General features: G+C 34.5%; 1 protein-coding gene across 2 annotated transcripts in view; it reads left to right on the forward strand.

The window, feature by feature from the left end:
* Positions 1-5,399: 5,399 nt before the first annotated feature.
* LOC121731630 (carnitine O-acetyltransferase-like) overlaps positions 5,400-12,912 on the forward strand; it is a 29,069-nt gene continuing 21,556 nt past the window's right edge. The window contains exons 1-11 of one of the 2 annotated variants that reach the window (XM_042121196.1): positions 5,400-5,767; positions 5,914-5,943; positions 6,016-6,255; positions 7,118-7,329; positions 7,673-7,823; positions 8,077-8,251; positions 10,133-10,317; positions 10,623-10,723; positions 11,318-11,437; positions 11,737-11,859; positions 12,116-12,314. In XM_042121196.1, the coding sequence (XP_041977130.1) occupies positions 5,720-5,767; positions 5,914-5,943; positions 6,016-6,255; positions 7,118-7,329; positions 7,673-7,823; positions 8,077-8,251; positions 10,133-10,317; positions 10,623-10,723; positions 11,318-11,437; positions 11,737-11,859; positions 12,116-12,314 (1,584 nt within the window). In that variant the 5' untranslated portion in view covers positions 5,400-5,719. The remainder of the gene's footprint in view (positions 5,768-5,913; positions 5,944-6,015; positions 6,256-7,117; positions 7,330-7,672; positions 7,824-8,076; positions 8,252-10,132; positions 10,318-10,622; positions 10,724-11,317; positions 11,438-11,736; positions 11,860-12,115; positions 12,315-12,912) is intronic. The other variant, XM_042121276.1, reaches the window with a different exon arrangement.

Consider the following 12,912-nt stretch of genomic DNA (forward strand, 5'->3'; position numbering starts at 1 on the left):
CTTTAACCCATGAATCAATTTTTCTGATTGTACACAAAAATGTTTATTATGTTGAACTAAAGTAAGCTTTTTCGTTTTACCCCTTTTGCTTCTTTTGAAAGTAGTTTCCAGCAGACAAATCATACCTTCGGACTAGGGCAGAATGCATTTGAAAATGTTTCACACTTATGCGGTATGCCTTTGTCTTACCGAACGCGAAGGTGCGAAATATAAATCATACATATTTCCATATATAAAAAAGTACTCTGTGATATAAATAAAGTCCGACAAAGCGTAGGACAAGGCTTTAAAATTTAAATGAACGTGGCGAAAAAAGGAACTAACGCCGCCATCATACAAAAACGCCATTTTTTACAGTTCCCCTTATTATTTGTAGTTTATTAACTCTGTCCTTACTAGCAGGTCAGCAGCGCCCCCGGTCCCCGCTCACATTCATATAAATAAAGCGTTGTTGCATTGTAAAGTGCCCCAAGGCTTGAACGTGGACGGGGCGCTGCTGTTAAAGAGAGAACTGTCAAAAATGAAGTTTTTGTATGATAAAAGCGTTAGTTCCTTTTCTCGCCACGTTCATTTAAAGCCTTGCTTTGAAGTACTCATCAGAGAGAGACAGAGACATTACAGTAATAATTTACTTAGATTTTGACTTTTGACCACGGATTTGAAGATAAACGAAACGAAAACTTTAAAAATTATTAATTTGACACCATTGACTTTTTATAGTGTTTCCTTATTCATGTTACGTAGTATATGACATTCTCTTTGCTTATTCATTGTTTGACACCGGCAATGATGTAGGATGAACAAGATATTAAGGTGCATTGGGGTAACTTCGGAAGAAAAAAAAATGGGGATATTCCGAAAATGGCAAATAATTACCAAACAGAAAGTAATTTTGAGCTCTGGCTACATTAACCGAGACGCCAATTTAACACAGAGTACTTTATTATATACTGGAATAGAGACCTCACTCTCTTTATTTTGTGGAAACCGCAATAAAGCGCCATCTGTAACTTTCGCTCGGTCTAGTACCGTCGTAAAGTTACAGATGGCGCTTTATTGCGGTACTATGGATTCTAGTATTACTATAGATACCTAAATATATTTTATAGAATATTAGATGTACATTTAAAATTAAAATAAAACAACAGAATTTTATAAATTTTATTTATTACAAGAACATTATTTTATTTCAAAACATTTTAAAGGAACACAACACTTCTACAAAGTACAAAGAGTCCTATCTCAGTTCTTGCACAGGAGCAATCTCACAGCACTTACAATTTACAAACACACAAACCGGAGGAACGGAGGCTCTACTCGACGGACATAATATTATGCACAGAAACAAACAAATTTCTCCGTAATTCGTAAGCCGCAAGAAAAAAGCGTAGACGCATATCTATGACAGATAGCACCACACTCATCCTCTTCTTCTTTTTAATAATGGCTCCTTGGTGAGTTACCAATAAGGCCATTAAATCTTATAAAAAAAAAAACAAATATCAGAGTGAACTGTGAGTGGCAAAGACTCTGTGTTGAAGAAGGTCTAATGCTTAAACAAGTGTACGGTGTACTACTTTTATAAAATGAGTCTATTGAGAGAACCTAAAACAACACAAACATTTAGGGTTAGTATTTTATTTTATTAGTATCAATAAATGTACATAACACTTTAATAAATGACGTATTTACAAAACATAACACAGATTTAAAATTGATAGGACGGGGAATGGTTGCGGGGAGAAGATCATATAGGGAACAATGGGTATTAGGACAAGAGAAAAATATATGATCCAAGGTACCTTCGTCTAGCCCACACTCACAAAGGGAACTATCCCTTACCCTAATTTTTGCAAGAAAGACAGGCGAGCAACAATGTCCGAGCCTAACTCGACACACTGTTTTACATGCTTCTTTAGCACCACACTCGAAAGCAAAAAGGTTGATTGACTTTGACATCTTTGTTGGGATATTTTTTATCGATGTTACCAGAAGGAAAAATAATATTATAGCTGTTATGTTACAAAAATACAACACAGTACCTTTTATTGAAAATATTTTATTTTAAAATACTATTTTCATAAAAGATTCTGAATTTTTTTATATTTACATAATATGTATTTTAGTTACAAATAAGTCAGTCGTGACATCTAGCACAATTTATGATAAAATCTGATGCGAAAGCGCCATCTCTTATTTTGCGACGGAGTTATTAACTATTATTATCCTACCAAATTAAAAAGTAAGCATTTCATACAATAATTGGATACTTGGCTGGTCTTCTTTATTTTGGAGGATTAAAATTCTTATGTTACCGTGTCAAACATTCTAAGATTGTACACTCTGCAATTTAATCACCTCCCCCACTTCCTTTCCCTCGAGCCGTCAGCCGGCAGTGTAAGTGCGCTAAGTTCATTTTTTCGCGCCAAGTGCAATTTTATGATTTCTTTGGGATTATCGAAATTATCGAAATTACCCCGTATTGTTTTACACAGAAATTAGGTAAGTTGCGTAATATTTTGTTTGTTTTAAAGAAGCTTTGACGTTTTTTGCTTTCCTAAGAATAGGTTATGTTGCTCTAGCTATGATTTTTAATAAACATTCGAAATAACCCCAGTGGGGTAAATTTGTTAACGAAATTTCCCCAAAAATTTTTTCATAGTCTTTTGCAGGGGTGCGCAACAAAATATAATATTCCGATTTGATGGTCCTAAAATATGGATTGTTCTATTTGTAGGACAAGGTTACTCTTGAATTATATAACTATAATAACATATCATTATACAAAAAAACAGCTTATTAGGGTACCGTTTTAGTCGTTTTAGTTCACTAATCAACAAAATTTAGTTGACTACGGAACCGTAAAACACACCCCTAACCAGCTGATTTTCTGTATATTGATAGGTTAATAGTTCTATCTCTGTTAGGCTACCACTTTCGTTGGCTTTTTTATTGTTCTTATTCTATTTATTTCTTTGCTCCAAATGTTGAGGACATCTGCATTTGGTAATTTCGAAAAATTTTCGGTACAAAACTTAGTTTGGTGTCTTCTATGGCTTGTATGCACAATGTTTTTGTATGGGGTAAAATATAAAAGTAAAATAGAATAAAAATAAATATGTGCCTTAAATGTATTGTTACATTAGGTCGTGTTTCGGCTGTTATTCGAAATTACCCCTTAAGTATTCGAAATTACCCATGAAAAGTAGAAATAGGGTTATATTTTAAAGGGGTAGTTATATCAGAATCTGTAAATACTTTTGAACTAAAAAATATACAATTCACATGGAAATATGTTTATTATAACTAAAATGTTACAGTTATAGGTAGCAATATATACAAATTCGTCTTCTAAACTTGAAACAATGACACAATATACTCACTCTTCCAAAAAACTTTACGAGATTGCCCCAATGCACCTTATAGTGTTTTTTGTTCTATATATGTATATATATACTAGATGTCCCGCGCGGCTTCGCCCGCGTAAATTAGAAATTTTACAGAATCCGTAGGTACATTTTCCCATAAAAAATATTTCCCCCGTTTTTCCCACATTTTCCTGAGTTTCTTCTGTCGTATTAGTCTTAGAGTAATAATATAATATAACCTTCTCGATAAATGATGAGTCTTACTCGATAAATGATCTATCTAACACTGAGATAAGTTTTTAAATCGGACCTGTAGTTTCTGAGATTGACGCGTTCAAGCAAACTTACTCTTCAGGTTTATAATATTAGGTAGATATAGATTTTTTTTAATTATCGCTTGACAAACTCGAGTCTCGATCTAAAAGACTATGAAATGGTATAATATGGTAGTGATGATGATGATGATGATGATGAAGAATGTAATTTGCATAGTAGCATATGCTTTCTGTTCTTAAAACAACGCCGAAACTCCCAAACTTGTATCTATAAAGAATCAGGAATTCTCACAGCACCTTCCGAACCACGGTACACCAGGTATATCTCGGTGCAAAATCTTACTTGTTGGCAGCATATGCTTAGAATACTTCTCACGAAACCCAAGTCACCATATGTTTCCCTATAAGTTTTGAGGAGTTCCCTCGATTACTTATGGATCCTTCATCAGATCACCACTTTTCTGAATATAATACCAAATTGGGATGATACCCTATATACCAAAAGAAAAATTTTGAAAATCGGTTAACAAACGGCGGAGTAATCGTTGAATATAAGAAAACGAACATAACACCTCCCCCATTTTGAAAGTCGGTTAAAATTGTAGCCTATGTGTTATTTATTTAATATTTTAATCAGCACATGAATTGAATAACAAATTTTTTTTCAAATTAATCGTAGCACCATCTGTCAGGACAAACTAAAATTGAAATAGAATAATATTGAATGCGATGATAGCGCCGTCCGCCGGATCTAATGTAAAACATTCCAAAATCAACAACTCCTTATAAATAAGAAATTAATTGAAAAAACATTTTCCAGTAGACCAAACTGTAAATCTAAACCATTCTCGAATCTCCACGAACACACACAAAAAATTTCATCAAAATTGGTCCAGTCGTTTAGGAGGAGTTCAGTCACATACACACGCACACAAGAAATATATATATTAAGATATATATATTATAGTGATTGAACAGTACTAGTCATCGGACGGAGCTCAAAAACACTATAATACAGCTCGACAAGGCTTTAAATGAACGTGGGAGAACTGTCAAATAGATATCAAAAATGACGTTTTTGTATGACAGAAGCGTTTCTAGTTCCTTTTCTCGCCACGTTCATATAAAGCCTTGCCGAACTGTATGTATTTATTAAGGGTTAATTAATACTAGCGCAGAGTCGAAGCGAAGTGAAAACAGAAAATTAAAATTTAAACCTTAACCAGAGCGTAACGCATACATTACTTCTGCGAGGCCAATCAGCATTGGTCGGGCGCATCAACGCGAATTTGCGTGGATGCGCGCGCCTTTTTTATTTCTCAGAACTCAGAAGTAATAAAGTGCGTTTAGGCTTTGGAGTTAAGGTTGAATTTGTTATAGGTATTCAGTTATAATAATCCGCTTCGATGCGCTCAGCGCTTCGACTCTTCGCTAGTATAAATTGACTTTAAGGTTGCTTTAAAAACTATCTGTTTTTCTTTAAAAAATCAGGCATTTTATTACTAAGGTTGCTTTAAAAACAGGCAGTTTTTAACATTAAAATATTGTTTTTGTGCTTTGTCCAATAACTGGTACTGTCCATCGGCAATCACAAGTCGTTTTACTGACAGCTGACACTGACAAATCAACTGTCAAAGTGACAAATACAGCTGATCTGTCACCTGCTGTTACCGATGACGTGCCGATGACCGATGGTACACTTTCCAACACTTCTACAAATATATACTTGCCTTTCTGTTTCTATTATTTCCTTTTGATTTATTTTATTATAATATTTTAATTAGTGTTTAGACTTTAATAACTTTTTGACTGGTGCTATTAGGTGTACTTTTTACATGTTAAGTTATAATATGAACAAGAACGAAGCTATATGACCACGAGAAATACTATCGCAAGTAGCGCAGAGAGATACGATATTTTTGATAAAACTAGTTTTAACGTTGCTAATAATACTTAAAGCTGTGATACAGGTATAAGCAATAATTGTTCCCCTTCACTTTCCATACAAACTTCGCTGGCATTCGATTGCTTCGATCGCACTTACTTATCAAAATAAGATAAAGTTGAATCGGTTTAATGTCCTCTATTAATAAAGATCTAAAGTCCATTTCTAAAGTCGCGAATGTGAGTTTATACAACATTTAATCTTATTCGCTTCAAGTTTTGCTTTTTTGTTTAAAAAATGTTCTCTGCCATATGGTAGCTTTTGCTTCTATACTTACCTATTTTTTTTTGTCTGGAATACACATTCAATGAACTTTATTTTACAGGATATTGAAATGATTAAGGGACTGAAAATAGTAAGGTCTTTTCTTTAATTTTTTTATAGAAATAATTTAAGTACTTATTTTAAATAACTTTTTATTTTGCAGCTGAGCTCTAAACCCTTATCTTTGAAACCCTATGCAAGTTCATTACAAGTATTCAGTAATTATACATCTACTAAAGGAGTACACAACGAACAAATATTACCAAGATTACCACTACCCAAACTACAAGATACAATAAACAAATATTTGAAAACAGTTCGCCCTTTCTTAAGTGATGATGAATATAATGCTACAACTAAAATTGCAAAGGATTTTGAAAATGGTGTGGGACAAAAGTTACAGGTAACTAATAAAAATATTCTAAAATTATTTTCTGAAAATATGAAGTGTTCATACTTATTATCATAAATGAAAATGTTTGTCAGTCTGTAACCTCTTAACAGACTTAAAGGTATGTAATACATGGAACAATTATCGTAATGATTTATCTCCTCGAACCTCGATGTTAAAATCGAACGATAAATTGTATGTGTGTAGCAATATTGCAAAAGATACATACGTTCAAAAGATCGATTGGATGATTTTCTTGATGATCGATCGAAACGACAAATTGTCCCGTGTATTAAGAGCCTTAAGAGTCCGGGTGCCATCGCAATTCTCATACAAACATACTACCAAGATCATTTCCCATATAAGAATATATTTTACCATATTTGAGTTATTATTCAGCATAAGATAGTAATTACCTAGGTTCCTGTACAAAGACTCACAGCAAAATATTTACATACCAAAAAATATGAACAATTACAATTTAGTATGTAAATATTGTGAGAATTGTGATGGCACCCGGACTCTTAACACTTTAACTGCTAATTGATTTAGATGAATTTTTGTGTGAAAATATTTTGAATACATAGGAAAAATATTTTTACTGTAGTAAAATATAGCTGTATGTATGACATCAAATTTTCTTATAAATTTTCCCTTATAAAACTATAATGTATTATTATTTAAATTTCAGTTTTACTCATATATTATAAGCAGAGGAAAAGGTGTAATAAACAATAATAACTTACTAAAAATAACTTTAACATGATTATTTGTGTTCACTTTTAACTTTTCCTGTTGTTACATATACCATAGATTGCCATAGAATATAGGACTTGATAATTAAGTTCACAAATTACTTTTCTATATTTTTAAGGATCTTCTTTTAAAAAGGGCTGAAAAACATAGAAATTGGCTAGAAGATTGGTGGCTAAATACAGCTTATCTTGAATATCGTGATCCAGTAGTTGTATTCTCGAGTCCTGGCCTGGTATTTCCATTCCGGAAGTTCAACAATCAGCAGGAACAATTGAGATATGCAGCAAAAACTTTACTTGCAGCTGTTGATTACAAATCACTCATTGACAAGTAAGTTTCTTATTCAAATAATTCCTCTCAAAAGAAACAAATTCAAATCATAAACCTGGTGATGCTTATAAACTGCTAAATAGCATGATAATAAATAATTAATTATTGAGTTGTGTAGGACTCATAGAAATTTCTAAGATGAAATGGTAGCTACTGAACACTTTAACTTTATAGTTTTTACAAGTACTTTCTTAATATTCTTTACTAAACATTGCTTATTCCTATTCAGATTATTAATTTATTTTTTGCATTGCTTCTACACAAAGATTTTTTGCTGTAGCAATTAAGTTTCTAAAATATTTTTGTTGGCTGCCAATTTAAAGTTATGTAATTTTATTTTCAGTGATCAAATTCCTGTGGAAATGATGGGCAAAAGCCCATTGGATATGTCTCAATACAAGAAGATATTTGGAACATGTCGCATACCATGGGAAAAACGAGACAAATTATCTTTCAATGATAGTAAATATATTACTGTTTTACACAATAATCACGTAAGTATGTCTAGTAGTGCCTTATTTTTATTGTGATACAAAATTTTCAAAATAATATACGTAACTTATTTCAATACCATCTTCTCATAAACAATATGTGAAAGAAATGCTTTGATTAAATCAAAGAGCTATACAATATTCTGATTGCTAAAAAAGATATTTAAAAATATAACGAAATTGATAATTGTGTGTACAATTATCAAATAAATAAAGTAGTAACCTTGCCATACTATATAAACTCATTTTTTCGTAGATCTTCCACTTAGACCTTTGGGGTGAAGATGGAAAGCAACTCAATGAAGATCAGATTGTAGAAAATTTAGCAAAAATTATAAGCCTTTCTCCCGATCGGGCCATTAGCGCTGTTGGTGTTCTGACGTCTGAAAATCGGGACACATGGGCTAAAGCTTATCAATTGCTCAGTAAAGGTAAGTACTACTTAAAGTTAAGTAGCAAAAACTTTTATAGTTTACGAATGTGTATAGAAGCAGATTATAAGTAATGTCTGACATAAGCTTTTGACCGAAACGGAAGTCGAATCGGATATCGGCCAGAACCGAATTTGCATCGGAAGCATCCACCGCACCTTAGCCATCCATTCCTCAAAGATCTATAATTACAGAGTGGTCGGAGAGTAAATTTACTTTACACAGTTGATAGTATATTTAATATTAAGATTTAAGATTAGGGTAGGTTGTCTCACATTGAATCGGGTAAATTTCAAAGTCTCGTAGAATGCTTGTTTCTAAATTAATTCCCCAAATTTTTTTAAATATAGTTTGAAAATTTATTTAACTTCAATAAGGCCAACAATTTTATTTAAAATTCTGTTTGGTTTTAGCAATAAAAAATAAATTATAAAAAATTAGATTTGGTTAAATGTGTCCTTTGGGAGGTACACATTTAACCGGGGTATTTTCCACATTGAACCGCCTTATAAATCATTTACATTTAGACTAATTTGTATTTAAATTGCTTTGTAATGTAATAAAAAGCTAAATATCGATAGTATTATATTTATTATTTTACCATAAAACTAAAGTTTACAACGTCACTGTTCATTTGTACTTGAGCAACATGATTTTTATCACAAAATAATTAATAAAAGCTCTAAATCTTATAACCTAGACCTACTTTAAGCATAACAAAACATTTTTCTTAAACTTTTCGTTCAATTATTAGACCATTTTTTCTCGCTGCCAACTATAAGGGATAGTTATGTTATTTACCATCGCCATTTGGTACGCTACTTTACGACAGTCTTTTGGGGTCAGTCCATAAAATTTTAAAGTGCATTCTAAAATGTACTGTTTATAAACATCTTCTTGTTCGCTGGTAAAAATGAGATGATTGTCATAATTCGGTAGCAATCTCTTCCTAGCAAGGTCCTCTACGTTGACGTGCAAGTATTTTTCTACGTAACGTCGTAAAGTTGGGAACGCAATGTCATAAGTTTTCTAATACTTTCGCCTGATCTATGCAATTATTGGCAGCTGAATGTCCACCTCTTTTTCTTACTAACACCTTATTTCGCGCCATACTGTAACAAAATAAATAATTATGGTATTAGTACACATTTAACCTGTGGGGTGGTGCACATTGAGCCATGGTTCAATGTGTACCACCTACAAGTGGCTCATTGTGGGACAGACCACATTTTGGCAACTAATCTCAAAATTTTAGCCAGAAAATAATCTCGCACAGTAACGAATTAAGGTGCATTTTCAAGCTGGATAACTACAGTATACAGTTTTAATATAAAGAGACCAATATCATTGATTGTAAAAAAGTGAAAAAAGAAAGAAATTTGTAAAGAATACTTACTTTTCGAGTTCATTTTCGTAAAAATGCTTCTCACACAACCTCTTCGCGCGCTGGCGCCACGCAAACTAGTGGGCAGACAGAGATAGTAAATACCTCTCTTTCAGCCATTTTTGCAGAAATTGGCAACGTCGCATTTTGGAAATAAAATGGTGGTTAAATGTAGCTGCCTGGTTCAATGTGAGACATCCGACCTACGTAAAATGCATGATTGTAATTCCTTTCTTTACATACCTATTTTAGTAATCTAACAAAATCTGTTTAACATTTCATATGAAGTTTTGTATCTCGATTCGCCGTATTGTCAACTTAATATATATATTTGGTAAATAAATTGTGATATTTTGCCGCGGTAACAAGTAGCCATTATGTTAATCCAAGGTATCCACTAACTCCATACAACATTTTATTAAAATAATTCCAGCCGTTGAGATGCGAAGAAGTAACAAACTTAAACTTTCGCCTTTATAATATTAGTGTGATTTCAGACACGACGAACGCGTCCAGCCTGCGCGATATCGAGCGCAGCCTGTTCATACTGTGTCTCGACCGCGCCTGCGGGCTGTGGGCGGGGCGCGAGGACGCGCGCCGCTCGCTCGCCGCCGCACACACTATACACGGCGACGGCGCTCAACACAACGGCGCCAATCGCTGGTTCGACAAGACTGTGCAGGTTTATATCAATTAAAGCAGGGTAAAACACAAAACTCTCAACATACATCTTAATCTACACCTTAGAGAACTCATCCTCAACACGCTATGTCGAATCGTCCTGTCCACACAAAAAGTTGTCGGCTGTTAACAATCAATTCAGACATTACCTAAAGTTGTACCTTCATTTGTTACCAACGTTTCTGAGGAAAACTGTGTTTTAGGATATGAGTAAAAAGTAGTTAAATAAGCAGTTATTAAGTAAAGCTCATTACGTTGAAATAACAGTTAACTAAGTTTATTAATAATAATTAATAATACTTCCAGTTTATCGTGGGTGCGGACGGCGTGACGGGTCTCACGTACGAGCACTCGCCGGCGGAGGGCCAGCCCATCGCCGTACTCACTGATTATATTATAAACTACGTGTAAGTTTACATAATATACCATCGAGGAAATTGATTCCTAGGCAGTTGACAGCCAACGTGATATAATATGTCGGCTGGTTGGACATTTGGACATAACGCTACCAAACTACGTAGGTCCCCAACATAGTGATTATATTAAGTTTGCCCCATCTGCCTAGGAATCAACTTCTTTAATAACACATACCATTTACCATCCTTCCTACATCTAATAAAGACTGTCTTTGTTCGTCATATGACTTTTACAATATAATACTTAACAACGTTAATACAAAGACAAAACAAAAGTAATCCGAAAAGACTTTAATTTGTTTTTCTTTCATTGTTTTCCATTATCCATACTAATATTATAAATTGCGAAAGTTTGTCTGTCTGTCTGTCACCTCTTCACGCCTAAACCGTTGAATCAATTTTGCTGAAATTTGATATGGAAATACTTGAGTCCCGGGAAAGGATAAAGGATACTTTTTATCCCGGAGAAATGTACGGTTCAAACGTGAGAAACGAATTTTGGCGCAACGAAGTTGCGGGCATCGTCTGGGTACTTTATAAGTAGCTATTTATTTGAATAAATGTAATTTCTTCTGTTTTTTTTAGTAATCAGAACAAGCCAGTTGGAACACCTTCGTCGAAACCCAAGCAGCCGGTCCATTTACAATTTAACGTGAACACTGATGTAGCATCCATGATCAAAACCGCCGAGACCAATCTTGACAAGTGAGTGTTACTGTCTATTTTTAGACCGAAGTTCCTTATCGCACGTTGCGAAAGGGGGCTAGACGGAAAAAGTTGTAAAGACATGACACAAAAGTGTCGGTATATTACAACTAGAGCAAAAATGCTATAGTTGTAAGCCGTGCAGTAGCGCGTGTTTCTCTCTCTCTGTGTCTCTATCTTATTTTTGGTTTTTATTTTGGTTTCGTTCCATCCGGGTGTCCCTTGACACCTCTTAAGTTTTTATGTCATAAAAACTGCCGAATTAGAAACTCATAAAAATTGTATTTGTTTATTTTCAGGCTCGCCAACAACTTGGAGCTGGATTGCTTCAAATTCGACCAATTCGGAAAAGACTTTATAAAGTCACAAAAAATGAGCCCAGACAGCTTTTTACAGATTGCCATGCAGTACGCTTTCTACAGGTAACCTAATTAACATCAATGTAATTAAAAATGCACTAAGTAATATAAAGGAGCGGCAGAGAATGTCGACTATGGCTGATAATAGCCTACATTTGAAACTTTGCATACGTATTATTATTAACAGCCAATGACAATGTCAAAATTTGTAAAAATTTTTGAAAATTAAATAAAGCGTGTTATTTTAGTTTTTTAAACCATTTTTTATTATTTATTTCGTTTAAGTACTTAAATCGTAATAAAACATATCCGTGGGCAGCGTCCACGCAACGGCGGGCGCGCACTACGAGTCGGCGGCGACGCGCATGTTCGCGGGCGGCCGCACCGAGACCATCCGCTCGTGTTCCCCCGAGTCGGTCGCGTTCGCGCGCGCCATGCTCGACGACGCCACGCCCGCCCGCGACAAGGTCGCCGCCATGCGCGACGCCATCAAGTCGCACAAGGATTACACTGTGCAGGTAAAGTAAGGCTGCCTTACTCCAGCCAGTGACGGATTAAATACAAATTACGCAATTGCCTAGGCCCTAGGGCATCACTTCGGGGCACCAAGAGAATCACAAAAAATTCGTCCTGGGAATCACGTCTCACTTTTACGTCACCAAAAAAAGTTCCAAATCGCGGAATTCTGTCTGTAGCGGTTATTGACTTCCTGTCAAAAAACTTGTCATTTTCTATACAAAATGAAGTGACAGATGTTTCTAGTCTAAGGATTGATATCGTATTTTCATGTAACACGATGTGAACACATTTCAATTCAAACTCATAAATAGTTGGAGATTATCATACGAAGAGGCAACCAAGACGTTTTCCGATGCAAATATAATAGTCTGTTTCTTTACAAGAATTCAGTTTTATTCTTAAGTTCACAGAATGCAGTGCGAGTATTTTCCACATAGCTATTAGACTAGCAAAGTTTTTAGGCGGTAAAGGTTTAAAACCGATATACGGATAGGGGAGGCCTACAAGCATAGATTGCTTAATGCACGGAATATATAACATTACAGGAAAGGCCATATGGGCGTGGCCCGCGTGCCATAGTTATGTCCAGCTGGACAT

This window comes from Aricia agestis, chromosome 1 (assembly GCF_905147365.1).
Source record: "Aricia agestis chromosome 1, ilAriAges1.1, whole genome shotgun sequence".
Lineage (NCBI taxonomy): Eukaryota > Metazoa > Arthropoda > Insecta > Lepidoptera > Lycaenidae > Aricia > Aricia agestis.